This window comes from Struthio camelus, chromosome 7, assembly GCF_040807025.1.
Source record: "Struthio camelus isolate bStrCam1 chromosome 7, bStrCam1.hap1, whole genome shotgun sequence".
NCBI lineage: Eukaryota > Metazoa > Chordata > Aves > Struthioniformes > Struthionidae > Struthio > Struthio camelus.
Window position 1 is genome coordinate 340,396 of NC_090948.1, and position 18,387 is coordinate 358,782.

Sequence of the window (18,387 nt, forward strand, 5' to 3'; positions counted from 1 at the left end):
ACACCAAAAATTCTTCAAAATATTGATACACATTAAAATTTAAGGATTTTGTTACACTGTAATCAGTTAATTAAAATGTGCTTTTGGTTTCTTAACAATTTCTTTAAAAGGTTCAGAGCATAAAACTCTGTAACAGCATAAGTTCTCAAAGGCAAGGCAAATACGGCTTACTGTACAGAATCACACAAACTAGTAAGGTCATTTTTGCCTTTTCCTCTATCACTTTGGCATTTTTTTCTACTGAAGATTTTCATTAAGTGTTATGGGCCACATTTTCAGTTTATTTTCAAGCTGGATAACAGGCGCTAACCCACTCCTCCACTGGTATAAACATGCTGAGTTAAACCACCACGCCAGTTTGGCCTCATTTGCATCTGCAATTTTGCACGCGCAGTTCTGGAGATGTCCCAAACTGCACGGTCATAATCTGCAAATGCAAAACTGCAGGGACAAAATTATATGCAGTGTTTAAATGTAAGCTTTGAATGATCCAAGGGACTGGGCTTCTGTTCCGCGGAGACTAAAGGACTGGGCTAACTGACCTCACAGTTAGAAATTTCTTTAATGCGCTACCTTTGTTTTCCTTTGTTTAATTTTCTCCCATTATATCCAAGTTATACCCCCTTAGATAATCTGAAGGAATTCCTTTCCCTCTGCACTGTTTACACTCTTCAAGCCTTTGTGTACACTTCTATCTCCTTATTCATAGCTGTTAAAAAAAAATCTTCCCTCATTGGCCACTCTTTCCACGGTTTTAATCCTTTGTTCTTCAGAAATTCCATGGGTGTCAAGTACTATCTGTAATATTTTGGGTAGAGTCTCACTTCTGCTTCTGATATTTCTGTTACACGAGACCAAGTAACATCGATTTTGACGTTACTATCCTTACTAAGAGGCTGTATTCCTCTTGGCTTCACCATGCTTTTTCATTAAAGGTCGTAATACATACATCGTTTGGCTGTATTACACACTCTAATTGTTGTATATTAATCAGTGTAATGTTTCCTTTACCTTCCTCTCACAGTGATTAAAAAAAAAAAAGAAATCGCAATGACTTAATTAAAAAGCCGCTCCACAAACACAAGGCCCTTCAAGCCATTTCAAACCTACAGCAGTACAGGGAGCCTCGGACAGAGAGCTCTCGCAGTCCCCTCCAGTCCTTGTGCATCCCTGAGAGGACCTCTGCTTTAGTCCCAAAGCAGCAGAAGCTCCAGACTATTTATACGCCTTCGTGGACCAATTACACGGCCCATTTTTGTCAGAGAAGGATGCAGACGCGCTTGAAATGCTATTCCAAGCTTGCATCTCCAGAGGTCAACACACGGCCTGTACTAAAATTCGGTGGCCGATCTGTAAGTTGCAGAAGTGATTTTCCTTCTTCAGTCTCCAAACAAAAGATTTCCCTGAACAAAATCAATGGTGTACTCATGGGCAAGTTCTTCCCATCTAAGGTTTTTGGGGAAACTTCAAGAGATCATGCAGACGCTTCTTATACATTAAAACGGGGGAGGAAGTACATTGGACTGAAACTTGAGTAGCTATGGAAAAAATGTTCCCAGCCTTTCAGTGAGTTACATACTGCAAAGCAAACAGTCTAATCATGAGATAAATAACCCTGATGAGAGAGAGAAAGAGAGAAGGTTACAAACTCCAGGAAAACAAGTTTCAAGGGTTTCATTGCTTTACACAGAAAAAAAAAAAGCCATGAAGCTGTAGAATATGGATTTATTTGCAAAGATTATTTGCTGCAATTCACCCATGTTAAACGGTATTACAGGAAAATCCAGACAGACACATGTCAGACGCACTTAGGACAATTCTGGAGAAGAATATAACTCCTGGGATGGGGAAGGCTGTTATGTATGAGACAGTCAAACAGTCTGGTGAGGAAGATAACCTCGGTGCAGTAGTGTTGAAAAGTTACAGCACGTTCACTCTTGCATGGCACTCATGGCCACGGCTAGCACAGCAGGGAAAATTGAGCTCAGAGCAGAAAGGCATGGGTGAGATCTCCTTACGCCATACACTGATTTCCTGATGTGTTCTTGGTCCTCTAGGGACAACTGGTAGCCAGTGTAAATGGGACAGGTCTCTAGTTGCAACAACTAAGCACAAAGGAAAAGCAGAAGCAGCGTATGCAAGTTGGCGTATGTAACTGGTTCACCCACTTCAGTGTTTCGAAGGAGAGCAGAAGGTGGTAAGGAGGAGGACAGAGGAAAATAAAATCGGAAGGCTCCTGCACTGTATTTACATCATTTAACCTTGGATATAGCATGGCCAAGTTAACCTTACCTGCAGGCACTGAGATCCCAAGAGGGACCATATGTTCTAAAAGTGTTGCCAATTTTTTTTTTTTAAACTGTAATGGAGTGTTGAAATTTAGGCGCGTAACTGATGTGCCAAAGCTACGAGCCTACCCGCTGTAGACTCCCTCTTCAGTCAGTGGCGAGAGCTAGGTCGCTACAGAGGAGATTTAACCCATCTCGGATCTACAGTATCCTTGGGAAATGCACAGTTCTTGCCCCCCAAACCAGAGGGAACCTGCATCTACCAGGCTTACAACTCGGGTACCCAGAGCTGCTGCTTCACAGGCTTTCCTCTCAAGAGCACTACTCAGCAGCCAGCAGCCGCTCGCAGCTGCTTTTGTCTGCATCCGTGCCGAGCCCTCAGTTATGGCAGCGCTGTCACTTCCGTTACTGTACAGTGAACCGGACTGGGGAACTGACACTTTACTTCTATTTTGTCGTGCTCCCAGGCCGGTTCACAAACATCACAGTACAGCAGCGAGGAGCGCAGAAGCAGCGCAGCAGCGTCGAAGAGCAGCTAGTGTCGGTAGCGCAAATACCGAAAGAAGTGTTTGTGAAACCTTGTGCTTTGGTAACTGCCAAAGGGTTAACGGGGACAAATGCACGTTCTCAGATGGAAAGCACTGGAGACAACCTTTTATTACTGCTATGGTATGCTGTCTCCAGCTTGGCCGGTGCTTGCTATGGTCAACTGAAAATTCAGGGACAAGCAAAGCTGTATCAGCCCTACCTACCTTTGCTGAAGATAAAAGCAGCACTGAGAAACGGGAGGAGTTGCAGGGCTGTACTTACTTTTAGGATTAGCTCCTTGGCAGAGTGTGACATTAAAATCCTGTCGCACCACGCTGGACATCTGGTGTTCATGTACTGCTTTCCCTGGCTGGAGTCTTCACTGTACGGGTAACTGGGAACGGATCAGAACCACGGCCGTTAGCAGCTTTCCGCAAAGCAGCCTGACCACCACCAGCCCAAATGACAACACTAATTTAAAAAATGAATTAGCAAAAAGTAGCTCTTTTAAATATGTGTCATACCTATTCCCCTTTCTCTTCTTCTCCTTTCTGTCTCATGAGCTCTTCTATCCCTATTTCTCTTATCTACAACCCTACTTTAAACTGACACGTTAAGACACATACGTCTCTCAAAACTGTCACCTCCTACCTCACATTTTTGTGTGTGCAAGTGTGTAAAGACAACAAATATTTATCTATACAGCCATATGAAACTCAGTTCAACACCAACTCAAGTGCATAGTAGGTTGTTGGATATGACTAGGGAAAAGGAATAGGCAGGAGATGAAACAGGAAACCTAGGAAAGAAATGTTCTTCTCGTGGGCTTTCTTTGCCTGGTTCTCTCAAGGACAGCTTTTCAGGACTAATTTAACAGGAGACAGACTTCAGAGCACCAGGATCTCTGCAGGTGTACGCAAAACCAACGTGCATGGATTGTCCATGGCTGACAGTAAGGAAGACCTGACCAGAAGACAGGCTTTTTTCAAGGGAGGCGAGGGCCATGGATTTCTTCAGAACCAAGGAATTAGCAATGTGGGTTGAGGAAAATGAGGTGGAGGAGGCAAAACCAATGATGGTGAATACAGAAGAGTCTATAGCTTCCTATGAAATCGAATTAACAGAAAGTGTTTTGTAAAGACATTTGGAACAAAAGGTGATAAAATGGAAGTTATGCTACGGGACCACTATAAATGAGCTACGGGATCTCCAGTGCCTTCTCACTTCACTTTAAACTGCAACAGAAAGGTGTTTCATTTCAACCTGCAGAACAGCCAAAAATAAGTTAAATCTGGTTGTTTCAGAGACCATACCCGTGTGAGCCCCCAGGCTGAAATCACCTAAAGCACCTGAACTGGCAACCTCTGCTTCAGCAGTCAGGAGGCTGAGGCCAGGGCGGACTTAGCAGATGCTCTGTTATTCAGATGTTCTTGGTACTTTACTTTGACAGAACCTTGAATGTGATGACCACTGATCATGCTGTAAGGCGCACTCTTTTCCCAGACCATTTCCAAAACAGAACGGGTAAGTAGCCCAAGAGGAGTTCTGGAGGAATCCACAGGGTTGTGAAAGGCTCACTTTCTTGAATATTGGGCCTAAATTAATGATAAATATGGCCTTGATAAATGCATTTACACTTCTTTGGACAAAGCAGTAGGCTGGTACATATTTTATATATGTAATGTATATGTACGTATGTATAAGTGTGTGTGTGTGTGTGTGTGTGTGTGTGTGTGTGTGTGTGTGCGCGCGCGCGCGTCTAAAATAAGGACACTTGCATTTCATTCTGCTCATTGCTGAATTCATACTGGAAAGACTGAGTTTGTTTTCAGGATATGTGTGTTAAAATAAGATTTCTGGGATTGTAACAAAAGGGCTTTCATGCCTGAAGAGAAACTTATTTACCACCCTACTTGGTGTGATATTCTGAAACTGAGATGTATAGCTTTCTACCAAATGGGTTTACAAGCTACACTGCCATTAAAAAGATTAGCCATGGCGCGCAGCCAAGAAAACGCATTGGAACAAACCAGTGATCTCAGTACCTTTTCCACCTCATCAAACCTAACAAGACTCATTTTCAAAACATATTATGAGAATTCAATTTGCTGCTTCACTGACATACAGAAGTACAGCTTATTTCTGACTGTCCGTGAGCTATTTTGATGATGTAATACTGTTGGTAGCAGAAGCTCTTTGTCTGCAATTTAAGGGTTGACTTTTTCTGGTAACCTCTTACTTTAGTTACTCAAGAACCCCCTATAACAGAGGCTACTTTTTATGACAGAAGCTATCAGAATCAATCGCATTTCACATAATCCCTCCGTTAGAGCATCAGCCGTACGGCTTTTGAAGCGTGATGTTCTGTATCTGGAATGATCTGCTACTGCTATGGGTTAGAGCATTTCATCCAAGAGGCTATATTCTGTAAAATGGTATTTATCAATTTGCTTTATTGATCTTAATGTTTTCACAGGGCGAGAACTTCTGCCAATTTTTCAAGGTCTTTAGTGCTGATCGCCCAAGGCAAGAAGTTACTGCAGTTTACAGATACCTGCAGCAAATCAGATTTCTAATGGCTGAGACAGAGATGAAAATAAATGCTGCAAAAGTTAACCACACACAATGATCTGTAGTTAGTGGGTCAAACCCTTCTTTTGTAGGCCAGCGTCCTTCCCTCAGGCTGGGAGCGAAGCGCGCTGCCTTGAGGGTGGCTTCCCCCTCCCCATCACCGTGTCCTTGCCTTGTGCCAGTCCCACGCCTTGCGAAACGCCCAGGCAGACCTAGTGAAACCCATAGGGGACCCCAAAGAAGTAGGGCAGACGCCTGCTCGCCTCCTTCCCTCCACAGCAGGGTCACGCACGCTTTGGGACGAGCAGGCTGCTGGAGGGCTCAGAGGGCCTGAAGTGACCCCCGCTAAACCTGACTCGCAGATCGCCAGCGGGGACTCTCTGCGTCTCAACGGGTTTGAGGAAGAGGGGAGCTTAGTTCCTAAAACAGTATGACAAATCTTTTAGAGTTTATTATATGCCATTTATCTTAAACAGATTTCTGCAAATGAAAGCCCTATGAGGAGTTTCTGGAATAAGACCGTCACCGAAGAAATCTGCACGAAACATGTCACTGACTGTATACTACTTCAGAAGCAAATTTTTCAAACAACGCACGTTCCAGCAAACGCCTCCATCACCCTGTTCGTAGCTGAGGGAGCAGTGGAAGCCGGACTGCGCCCGGAGCTGTGTCTTCTTGTGGACGCCGAAGCGTCTCCCTCGCTCAGAGCCCTTGTAAGGGTTTTCTCCCCTACGGACACCCTGGTGTCTTACATGGTGCTAGCTCATTCTGACGCTTTCCCACCGGTGGATGGGATTTAACCAGACCGCTTTTCCCAATCCGGTCACTGACTTTGACGAAACTTGCAGAACTGTCTTTGAAATCTTTTACTCTCGGTGAAATTTGCTTGAAGCCAGTCAACAGAAACCATTGCAAGGGGAGACAGACACGGACAGAACGCACAGGCTTGGCTTTTGCAGCAAATCAAGCTAATGATTCTGGTGCTGCCACGGAAGAAAGATGTTGCAAAATTCAAAGACACAAAGGCCCCCACTTCCACAAAACCTCAAAGCTGCCATACACAACAGCGTTCATATTCAGTCGTCTTCGCCAATCCGTCACAAGAACGCAGCCTTTGGGCTGCTTCTGCGCTCACTGCAACTACGGGTCTCCTGGAAGAGCGCAGCTGGCAAATCTGGGCCCACGACCACCAAGGTTGCAGGAATATCCAATAGGATAACTAACAGCAGGGCAGATATTTCAGGAAAAAAACAGGATATAAAGTCACAACACTGGTTTTACTTCTTCCAGTATGACAACTGCCCAGATAGCACAGGCTCAAGACGGCACTCAAGAAACTGGAAAAGATTTCCATGGACTTCAATGACATTACCAGGATTTGAGTGTGCTAATACACACTTCTGCTTGTCTGTTAACTTTTCCTTCTCTATGGAGTGGCTTCACAGTTTATCTCCTCTTTTCATTCAAGCCCACTTCTCACCCGTTTCTTTGAAACAAAGCATAACTATGTTCTTTGTTTTAAAGGATAATCTAAATTTAAATTTGTGCACACGTAAAAAACGGAGCTATTCTTTTAATACATATCTCCCAAAAGGCAATAAATACGAGGTTGTCTCATATCGAGTGCATCGAAACAGCTTTGCTTTGCTGACATCTCCAGCCCCTTTTAACACTCCCGTTCCAGGCAAGGAAGGAACTCACAGTTCTGAATTCAAAACTCAGGTATTAATATGAGCTAAGAGAATTTCTGATTACTTAATGATCTGTGAATTGTATAAACAATTACAGATTTGATAAAGACAATTTTATGGATTCTACACTAAGCGCTCTAGTGTTAAGAAATTCAGTATTAACGTCCCAAGGATTAAGCACCACTACAGCCTTGGGTGCATGCATTATGGAAGACCTGACCATCAAGGAGGGGCGACTGCGGCAGAGAAAAAGGGAGAACCAGCTCTCTTAGTCCTGCAGCTAGCGAGGAAAGAACATCTTTTTTTTTCTTGTAGCATTCTGCCTCAATCACCGTCTACCTTGTGCAACGTACAGAAAGCCGTGATCTTAAGAATGAAGAGTAGGTGTTTATATAGTCAAAAAATGGGACATAACCGGTTACAGCCTCTAAGTACCACTGAAATATAAATGATAAATAGATATAATGCTAACACATACACGTGTGCTACAGCTAAGTTAAGACTGCACGACAACCTTAATTTAAGTACTTCCTAACTTGAGTATTCAGTGTGGCTCCTGACTTTTTATTTTGCATATACTATACTGAATACATACAAATACAGACTGAGAAATCAGAAATTCCACGTGGATCAACTTTGCTGCCCTGTTTATAACATCAGCAAAGTTAAGTTGAGATCTAGGACCTTAATCACTCCTATTAGCGGAATAACTTAACAGTAAAACTAGCCTGTTATTCTCCGTGTGCGCCAGCCAGCACAGAGGTACGCAAAACGCACTCTGACTGCACGTGCCGGTGGATGGTGGACAGACGGTGGTGGAGCTGGGAGCACCCATGCCAGAGGCCTGTACGATTTCTCCCCGTTGTTCAGGATTTCTATTTTTTCCCGTGACGCTACTTCTAGCTGCTTTTTCAAATTATTTCACACCCTTTTGTTCCAGTTGCATTCGTTTTATTTAACCAGAAGGATTCCTGTCGAATCTGAATAAAACTTCCAAAAGGTACTAATTGAAGCAATTTAACTAATATAACGCTAAACGTTGTCCAAATTTAACTGAACAACTGGAGGAGTTGTTAACTAACTTTGTTAAAAAGGAATGGCCTTTTGAGTGAACTACTGGTCTTACAGCTAATAAGGATAAGAGCTACTTGGCAGTTGTTTGGGGAAAATAAAACGTTAAGAGCGTTGGTAATATTACTTGACTACTACTGCTGACAGGTATTGTCAGATATGATTGGACACCTTTACAAAAATCTTACTGCAGGGTGAAAAGTCTTCTGACATCATAAACCATCCTGTCAACAGCGTCTGAACTCAAAACACAAGCCAGCAATACAATGCATACAAATGTCTCTTTAACTGGCATTTCCAGTCAGGAAAAACGCTCCTAATGAGCTCTCCCCTTGTGCAAGAACGAGTAAAATGTGCTACTGAGATGGGTAAAACGCAGTTTCTACCAGGAAGCAATTCAGCCGCTCGGAGCGGTCGCACCCCGAAAGCTGCCCGTCACGTGCAGCTGGGGATCCCGGCTCGGTCTGCACACAGCAAGCAAACACAGCAATTACGCAGTCTGGTGTTGCTTTACAGCTTCCGTCTTCTGTGCTTAAGACATTTCTAGTAGTGCTGTGGAAAGTGTGACAACACTCACTAGAAAACAGAGAGGAAAAATTAAACTGTGTTGTAAAGTTTTTTCTTACGTCCAATGAAGGCCATTCGGAAAAACGTGCATATTATGTCTAGATTCATATGCAGGTGCTTAGGCAGATTTTACCATGTTTCAGGGGCTTGAAAATACCTCCTATTCAAAGACTACTCCCTGTCCTCATCTACTCAGCTGACTGCTGCTGTTCTCATCTACCAGTTGTCCCCACATTTTGTGTCGCTGCATTGTTTGTAACAGAAAATATTTGAGATGGGATGGAATTACAAAGCACCAGTGAGAAGTGAAGTCGTCAGGAGAAGAGCTGAGACACGGTTTCGATTTGGTGCATTTCAGCTTTGAATTTGGGTATGAGTTCTAGCATTTACTCAACCTTCTCTTGCCTTTCAGTCCTTCTACTTGCATGTGATGCCAAGAGAGAGCTTCAAAAGGGAAAATCCCAACAGCTTTCCATCAGAAAAATATTTCCTATTTTAACATTTTGAAAGAAAACGTTGGACTGATTTACACTTAGCTCTGGTCTATATTGTAGGTTGTGTAAGATGTTTTTACAAGAAGAAAGGCTGGTGAACCTAGGCTGCCTGCTCAAGCTTTGGTGCTTGGAAAGTTGCAAGGGCAAAGATACAGATAAAAAGCATTTTGATATTTTTAATTGACGAGGTCCCAGCTCAGTGTTAATGTGACTTGGTACACCAGCACGATCCCAGTAAAGCGTCATTCGACCAGTCACAGTGTGACTTCTGAGAAGCAGCATATGCCAGGGCTAATTATTGTCCGCTTTCAGATCATTAGTTTCTTCCTCCAAATCGAATTGCCATGCTGTATTTCCCTGAAACCAAAAGGGAGATTTGGGTCCCACAGTCCTCTTCCCTACGCAATTTATCTTCATATGCTCGTCTTAGGCAGCAGATAGCCAACGCTAAGCTGTAAGGCCCGCCGCTGTCTGAACTAAATTAGCTGCTTCACAGGTACCAAAATACCAGGAAGCCTTCACGACGCTCTGGGAGCTAACCGGCCGTGATACGCATCTCACTTAAGCCGAATCAGGAGGGTAAACACAGTCCTGCAAACGCAGCAGCTGAAGTACAATGCGTTAAGCAGCTGCTACTTGCAGGCGCTACACTAACCCCGTGGTGATCGCGCCAAGCGCCAGAGTCAAAGGTGACAGCAAAGAGGGGGTCGCCCGGGCGGCCAGCAGCGCCGGGCTCGAGCCGCAACGCAGGCAAAGCACAAAGCACGAAGGTTAACAACGCGGTGCCTTCTTCTGAAGCTTTTAAAGCGTTTACGTTGGTCATACTGCTTTTTGGCTTAACAATCTTATTTGTGTAACTACTATGCTGCTCTAATCTGCTTGAGAGTTAACACTTCCGTATCGTCGGGTTACCTCTGTGGACTTTTTCCAGTGAGGAAAAAAAGAAAGAAATCCAGAACTCCTTTTTTTTTTCCACTGAGTAATAACCGGCTGCTTTTTTTCCGCCTATAACGTTGCCAACAGAGGAAATCCCCCCTTATCGATTGGACGCGTATCCTACCGCTAACCCGTGGCGATAATACGAACCTGAGCAAGCTCTTGCACCATTAACGCCGCCTTATCAGTGCCCCTTTGCGGGGTATTTAGCCTGTCCGAGAGCGAGAGACTGACACAGGGCTAATAGCGACTGGTATGCTACGATTTGCTGCTCAATAAGGAGAGCCACGGAGAGGCCCAGCTAACAAACGTGGATTATTCAGCGATACTAATGCCTCAGCAAATGGGCAACGAATGACGTGCCCTACTGCTTTAATAACAATAACGTTGTACTCCACTAAATGCACGCAATACCGCTGCTATTACAAGTGGATAAACAGAACGATGAGTAACGTTGGCCTGCTGGGAACGACCCAATGCCGGCTTGTTTCAGCAAAACAGCCTGCGGTTACTGCATGTGACTTTGATAGAGCTAAATGTCTTTTCTGGGAACGTGCCTGACTTAAAGTAAGTTTCTTTTGGGATGCAATTTTACAAACTCTAATTCAGAGGGAAAAAAAAAAAAATTGCTGCACAGCTGAGACAAGAGGCGGGAAAGGATTCTGGTTCCAGACTATCGGGACTGGAACCAGACCCGATACCGGTCACTGTCAGACCTTACTTAGCATGACGCATTTGTGCTAAAAAAGAATACGATTAAAGGCCTGCTTAACACCAAAAATCACTCTAGATTCTGCTGGTAGCGTGGTTTGTGATCCTCACCTTACACATGGCCCACAGTAATAGTCAGTGCTTGCAACTTTTTCACTTCTTTGAACTTGCTCTTTCTCCCGTGCCACAACTCCTTACGACAGGCAAAACTGCTAAACCTGAGTCATGCTGCCCAGTTCTTCACAAACTGAAGAAACACCCTATTTCAGTCGTCACGGTATTTGACAGCGATGGCGAGAGCGCGACTGGTTTAATTTGAGAAGGTAAACGGGGGCAGGAGCTGTTGAAGAGCACGGTTTTCCTGGCAGTTTTAGGAAGAGCGGAGCTCCTGCCCGCGGGGAAGCTGCTCCCGCGCTCCCCGCGCGGACGCTCCCCGCGCGGACGCTGCCAGGGCCCAGGCAGCCACAGCAGGTTCGCGGGAATTTATTCCCCGGGGTCGAGCGACCCACCGATGACTGAAGATAACTCGCTAAGAGCCGCAGGTGCTTTGGCAGTGCAGGGGTGAAGTATTTCCATTTGGTTGCAAATGTACAAATCCATCTTAACTGGGAGAAAAATAATGCGTGGTAAGAGTAATTGATAAAGCAAGGATAAAAAACATCTAAGTGATTAACAATTTTTAATCTACTTGGGTGCATAAATCCCCCTTCAGGAGACGGCAGGATCCACGAGCACCACCGAGGCGATGTTCAAGACTCGGGCAACGGGTGAGTCACTGCAGCAGGTGAATCCCGTGTGCTTCGTGGGCACTGCGCTACCCGTTCTGGAAGCAGATGATCTGTACGCTCCGAAAACACGCGGGGCAATTTGATGAGCACACTGACAAGTAAGAGGAGCCCACCAAGAAATAAACCGTCATCTTGTCTTCCAGTTCCACACAAAAGGGGCAACTTTTGTTGTATATACATACAACAGCACTGACGAGGTTCGGTACAAAAGGCAAAACTGTGCTTCCCTGAGCTGCCTCGGCAGAAGGGAAAGGATAAAGGAGCGCACTTAGAGATGACCTTGCTTCAGGCAGAACGCGCTAGTTCACTCGCTGCAGCGCAAGTTAGACCAGAAAAAAATGTGCATCATCGTGCAACCTACTAGAATAAAAAAAGGTCACGGGACAAAATGCAAGGGTAGAGAATATTTATAAATAAAGATTATAGACTAAAGAGGTCTCTGCAAGAATAAAGGAGCAGAGGAGACAGAAGTCCAAAGGGGAAACATTCTTCAGGAAGACATGAGATCCAACCTGCCTCTCCGGGTGAGAGGTGTCAAAGCCGAGACAGCACCAGTGCAGAGGGTCTGCCTGAGAGCGGTATCACGCAGAGGGTATCTAAGGCTCAAACATATGCCTGACCAGTAAATTACATGACAGCCTAATGCAACAACAAACAAGAACAGGTCACTTTAAGAGAATGATTAATTCGTGAGATTACTGTGCATGCAGACTTATCTGAAAGCAAACCTTGTAGGTGGGTGTGAACCCTTGCTAAAGTCAGCTCCTATCTTTGCTACACTACAGCTACAAGAATAATTATAATAATTAATGGAGAGCAGTGATAAAGGTAACAATTGCCCACCTGTATATTGACCGACCCCAATGTCGTTACTTCTTTTTTCACACCTAGCACCTTTTGCAGCGATTGCACAAGCCCCCTCCCCGCGCGCACGGGGCTGGCTGTTTGCTCGCGGCCGGCTGCTCGGCCGGGGACCGACAGCCCTCACCCCGCTTACAACTCCCAATTGCACGTCGTCTCCAGCGGCCCCAGCGGGTTGCCACGGGCTACGTTAGATTGCAGAGGGTAACGAGATGGAAACGCGGATATTCACTATATAAGGCAAAAGGCCTCAAAGCACAGGAATACAGGAACGGGCGGATAATTTCTGATAAACCGTTCGAAGGCCGCCCCGCTCCACGCGCGAGGACAGCGAGCCTGCGGACGCGGACGTCCTCCCCGCGGCAGGAGGCTCGCGCAGGGCAACAGGAAGACTTCCTGAAGCATCCAGCAGCCGTGTGGTCTTAAACTAAATTACAGCTTTGTGCAGGAGAAGGACAGCAGCTGGTTCTGTCTCGTCCCGAGCTCCACAAGCGTGCCTGCACAAATGCTGTTTTTGGAAGCGACTGGTGGGAGAGTCCAGAAGTTGCTGTGGCGCCCTTCCCGCGGGAGGAGCGGACCGGAAGACACCCTGCCGCCAGCCTTCGCTAGCACAGAGCCTGCTGAGGCCCCAGGGAAACCCAGCTGCCTCTTAACGCACGCAGACTTCCCGGGTTGCCTTAATGCTGTCGATGCGACAGCTGCAAATTGCACTCGACTCCACCTGTCACTACTGTTACTAAAGGCTATCATTATGATACATACCTTTCAAAATTAACGTGCAATTAAAAGTATTTACGTATTTGTGTGAAGCCCAGCAATTTGCATTTGCATATTGCCCAGCCTGAGAACTTAAAGAGCGAATGGCTGTTTCAGAGGCGGACAGAAAAAAAAATTCATATTGTGGATTAAAGGCTACATTAAAAAAAGAGCTTGATTGCACTTTATACCCAACTGAGATCAAAGCGGTAATTCTGAAAATCCTCTTTTCCCTGCCACCTTGTCAAAACAGGCCAGGAGAGGAGGGGACACTGCGGGAGATGCCACCAGTAGCAGCCACTGTGCTCACCAGGGAGGTGAGGTCTCCCAAATTCACTTCCCTGCTCGCTGGATGAACGAGGAAGCACGTTTCCTCCTTCCCAGGACAGCGGTCCCAGCCGCGGACCTGACGCGTGTCCGGTGGGGCTCCGTCACTGCTGCCGGGACCTCAAGACTCCCTGGCGCGGGAGGAGCAAACAGGACTTTGAAGCTCTGTTGTCAAAGCGTTCGCTTTGACTGGGCAAGAACGAGGCCCGGCCGCGGGTCCTCACCCCTAAAATCCTTGCTCCTATTTTATCCAGTGATCCTTTCCCGTGAAAAACCCGGAGAAGCCACCCTGAGAGCAAATTCAGCTCCCTCCACTTACAGGCGAGCATCCGCCCATGGGGTGAGAGCATCAGCTACTCCTGCGCTAAGCGTCTTTTTGTCCTTGCGCCCGCTGCACTTCAAAAACGAATAACCCAGACTGGATATGCTATACAGGTATGAAAATACTCATGCGACAGGGTGCTCTTCTCCCGAAATCTTGTTGTCAACCAGAAGGAGTTTTAAACGGAACTGAACGTTTTACTTCTTTTTTTAAGACCTCTGATGTCAAGTTTCAACCCACAATAGATTTAAATGGCTTGTTATAAACTCATAAACCCTTGGAAAATAGTTTTTTTTAAATATAAAAGTGACCTTCTTGGCTTTTACTGGCTTAAGCTGGGATTCTGAGGTTATACTAACTTAACTAAACTGTGTTTGCATGCGGTTTTCCACAACAGATGGTCAACTTAACGCACCTTCCCTCAGAAGGTTTAAATAAGGGTAGGTCCCTATCCGGAGAATCAGAAAACAACGCACGATTTGCATTAGCTTGTTATGGTGGGCATCAGCGTAGCTTCAGGTCTCTTCTAAGCATGAAACAGCGCAGAGAGAGCTGTACAGCAGCGCTCTGCTCTCCTCCATGGCTGTCGAGGCTTGGCAAATAGGGCAATGCAGGGAAAGAGCCCTACGGTATTTCAACCTTCTTAAAGATTTAACTGCACTATTGCTCAGAGACAAGTAAGAAGTCAGTAGTTAACCAAAAAAAATATTTTAAAATGTTCTTGACTCAGAGTACAGGATTGCTAGGCTCTACAGAATTAAAAAGTAACTTTTTATTTGATGCGTAACATAAAATCCAAATTTTAATTTTAGGAACCATTAGCACAGTGACTAGAAAGAAATTAAGAAAAAGTTTATATAAAATGAAGGTTTCAAATGCATGATGCAATAGTAGCTGAAAATCTGCAAAGACCTCCTCTTTTGCTATGACTTGCAAATAATGAGTCCTGAGATATTTTCTCTCTCTCACAAGCGGTAAGAGTTACGAGTTCACACTGATTACTGCATCTGGTTTACAATCAGCTGAAAAGAGAAGGTAAGGAACTACAGGAAAGCACGGCATATTTTATGAAAAGGCACATTAAAATACGCCTTTTGTTTTGCTGCGCTCACTTACGAAGCTTCTCTTCTGCTATTCTCCCTCAGTCCTAGAAGCAAGGACGGTGACGCTTACCTACCACCGGGCCTGCAAGGTCAGCGTCCCTAACGGTTATGAACGCAGGAGGCCGTTATCAACCCACCAAGAAAACTCGACTGCTCCTTCTCCCCAAGAACGACGCGTACTGCGCCTCTCACCCGCCTCCCACCGCGTGTCCTGCGCCTCCACCTGCACACGCCGCCGCCACCTCGGCCCTTCTGGTGAGGCCGCCGGCGCTTGCCGCGCGACGCCTCGCTGGCTCCAGGGCCACCGCTAGCACGGGAAAGCCAAATTCATCACAGGGGTGTGCGGCGGGCAGGCGTGTCACGCCTGCCCTGATGGATGGCTTCTGGAGCAGAGGTGGCATGGATTTACAGCTTGCACGGCACTCTCTAAAACGAGCCGCGCGGCACAAGAGCGCCACTTTGTCAGGTGCCCGAAGCACATCCCTAACTGCCAAGGCTCAAACGCTCATTCTTTCCCTAAACTGCAGCCAGTAAACAGTACAGCGCCGTGGCACGAGGCAAGACTTCTGGTGCCTCACGAGAAGCTACGACTTTTAAAACGGAGTACGAAAATTTCAGACCGGCTTGCACATAAGCACGTTCATCTGAAGAGAAAAGCATAGTTTTTTTCTTAAAAAAAAACCCCCTTACTAGTATAAAAATATATGCCTAGATAACTGTCATTGCTTCTCTTGAAATTAAGGAGTAGCGACAGAGAAATTAATTGTAAAAGATGCAGATGTATTAATATCATGTACAATTAAGACACAGAACCATACAAGAAAGGTCCTCCCCCTCGCGACTGCAACAGAAGACTCATTTCAATTTTTAATGCAAACTGAGAATATGCTAGAATCAGATTTGACAGTTCCTTAGTTTATAGTTCTTCGTACATAAGCACTTTCCAGGACACACAAACTCCTAAATACTTTCCAGAACAGTAATATGGTTTACCCTAATTTTCGTAACCGGAAACTTGAATTTAAAATTAAATTCTGAGATGCTTGCAGGGTCATAACGGAAAAAAAAAAGTACTATTAATGATGAAAAATTCCGGTCACCCTCTTTAATGAAAGAGGTTAGAGAAGATCCCGAACAGGACATTCGTGCAGGTTGGCGCGCGCGAGGGCGCTGCTGAAGTCACCACCAACGGGACAGACACGCACGAGAACTCAGCGCTTTTGGTTTGCCCTCCCAGGTTGCTAACGAAGCGCCGGTCAGCGCTAACTGTCACCCTCAGCTTTCCTCCTGCAAAGAGACGTCCTCCTTCACGCGCGCGCCCTTCACCGTAACACCTGGTGCCACGAAGAGAGACCGTTTTCTTACTTCCTATTATTTTAAATAGGACATTACTCATTTGTAAAAAAAAAAAAAAAAAGAGCCCCGAGGTTTTCACTCGAGGATGAGCTTTTAGCCCCCCAGAAGTTAACCACAAAACTACCGCTGACTTCAGAGGAGTACAGCTCTCAACTCCAGGCCAGCTACTGCAGTGCATCAATACGATCGCAAGATGATATCCAGAGAATAAACAGTTTATGCTTATAAAAAATGAATTTATAAGTAACTCAGTCTGTTGCAACTCAAAGGGATGTGACCTTTCCCATTTATCTCAAGAGTACACTGACTCGCAAGCACAACGCTAGCTTTTCGAGGGAACAATTTTTAAGTAAGCCAGGAATGCAGCTGTGCAATTGACTTGTAGAGCTCTATGTGCAAATCAGGCTGTTAATTATTTGTGCAAATGAAAGACAGAAAAAAGTTGTCCTAATTGGCCTGTTATTTTTTGAGGGATGTGGAATCCATTTCAAGCGTATTCAATGACATTTCATCTGAGATATTCTGCCCTCGGTCTCTGGCCAACGTCTCAGGATGTAAGACCGTAACACTACGGAACAAGAGCAGAAGTCGAGACAGTAATTTGCAGCCTGAATCAATGGACCATAATTAAAATACCATGTACTCTCTCATGGCTTGCATCTTTTATTAAAATAAGAGGCTAGTACAAGTTTGCCTTAGGAGGGTAAGACTCTCATTCTTGGTTTGAATGTGTGAAATGAAGCTAAAAGAAAAAGCCCACCTAACACTGATAAAACTGTATTTATACGTATTGTATGAAAAAGAATATAGTATACATTGGTTATTAATTATAACAACTTAAAACTTAGATTTGCCCAAACTTACTAAAGCTCAGCTAATTAACGTTCACATTAAGAAATGCTGTGTAAGCAAACTATCATTGGATTTGAAGAGAAAGACAAAATACAAAGAGAATAAAAATAACAAAAGTGGAATTTTGACGTAACAAGTTTTTCCTCAACTTCATAAATCCCAAGCTTGTACATTTAAGCATCTGCTTAATGTACAAGTTAACATGAATTCGCTAACTAAACAGATCTGAAATACTTCTTTAAGGCTATCATGACAATCTCTTACAACTTCCTGTTAAATTCAAACGCTCATTTATTCAGCCCAAAAGCCTGACACAAAAAGTGACTTTAGATCTTTCTCTGTCTCTCCTTTTCGGTGAAAAAGGCTTTGTTTGCTGCATCTGCAGAACAAACTGTTGTACCATACGCTTTGCAGCTAAGAATACCGAGATGCTCAAAGAAGCAGTTTCTCAATATGCAGGGCTGATCCTATTCTCCTTTGGTTAAAAATACAAAATCAAGTATGACTGGATATATGACAAATACCGTCTATATTAATCTTATAGTTCCAGAAAGTAGAGCAAAGTGGTGAAGTCATGATAAACTACAGATTTCTTTTCCTGAGGAGAAGGAAGAATGAGGGAAAAACGGAGAAAAAACTGCCAGTAAATAAAATCGAAACAGCTAGGCCATATTTTTCATTTCTTTCTTGGTTGAGTGAAAAGACTCTAAGTTAAAAAAAAAAATCCTGTATTAAAAACATTGCTTTTTGCCTATTCAAAAAATCTGGTTTTACAGTTAATAGAAAACTGAGTCACCAGTTCAACACACACACACACACACACACACACACACACACACACACACACCACTCCATTTCTTCCAGGAAAATCAAGGTGCTTAGTTTCATGACCAAAAGCAGGACCTTTTGGACCTGCAGTAGCTCTAACACTAGCGATTCCAGCTCTTCAGTACTTCTCTTTAGGCACAACTTCTCCTTCTGACTTGAGCGACCCTGCAGGGACTACAGAAGTCGGAGTCCCTTGTCACAGGATTCAGATACAAGTAGGGCAGATGGGTGAAAAAAAACCCACCCTAAAGTAAAGCTCCGTTTTGCTCTTTGTTTTTTGCCCGAGTTTAGGTCGTTTGTTTTACATCTCATGTTTTTATCAACATCCTCGGCGCTC

The 18,387-nt window shown here is 44.7% G+C and overlaps 1 protein-coding gene across 4 annotated transcripts in view; it reads right to left on the reverse strand.

Annotated features, from left to right (window-relative positions):
• The window catches only part of INPP5A (inositol polyphosphate-5-phosphatase A), a 261,753-nt gene that overhangs the window by 4,841 nt on the left and 238,525 nt on the right, over positions 1-18,387 (reverse strand). For all 4 annotated transcript variants that reach the window (XM_068951378.1, XM_068951379.1, XM_068951381.1 and 1 more), the window contains exon 13: positions 3,099-3,210. In XM_068951378.1, coding sequence (XP_068807479.1) covers positions 3,099-3,210 — 112 coding nt within the window. The remainder of the gene's footprint in view (positions 1-3,098; positions 3,211-18,387) is intronic.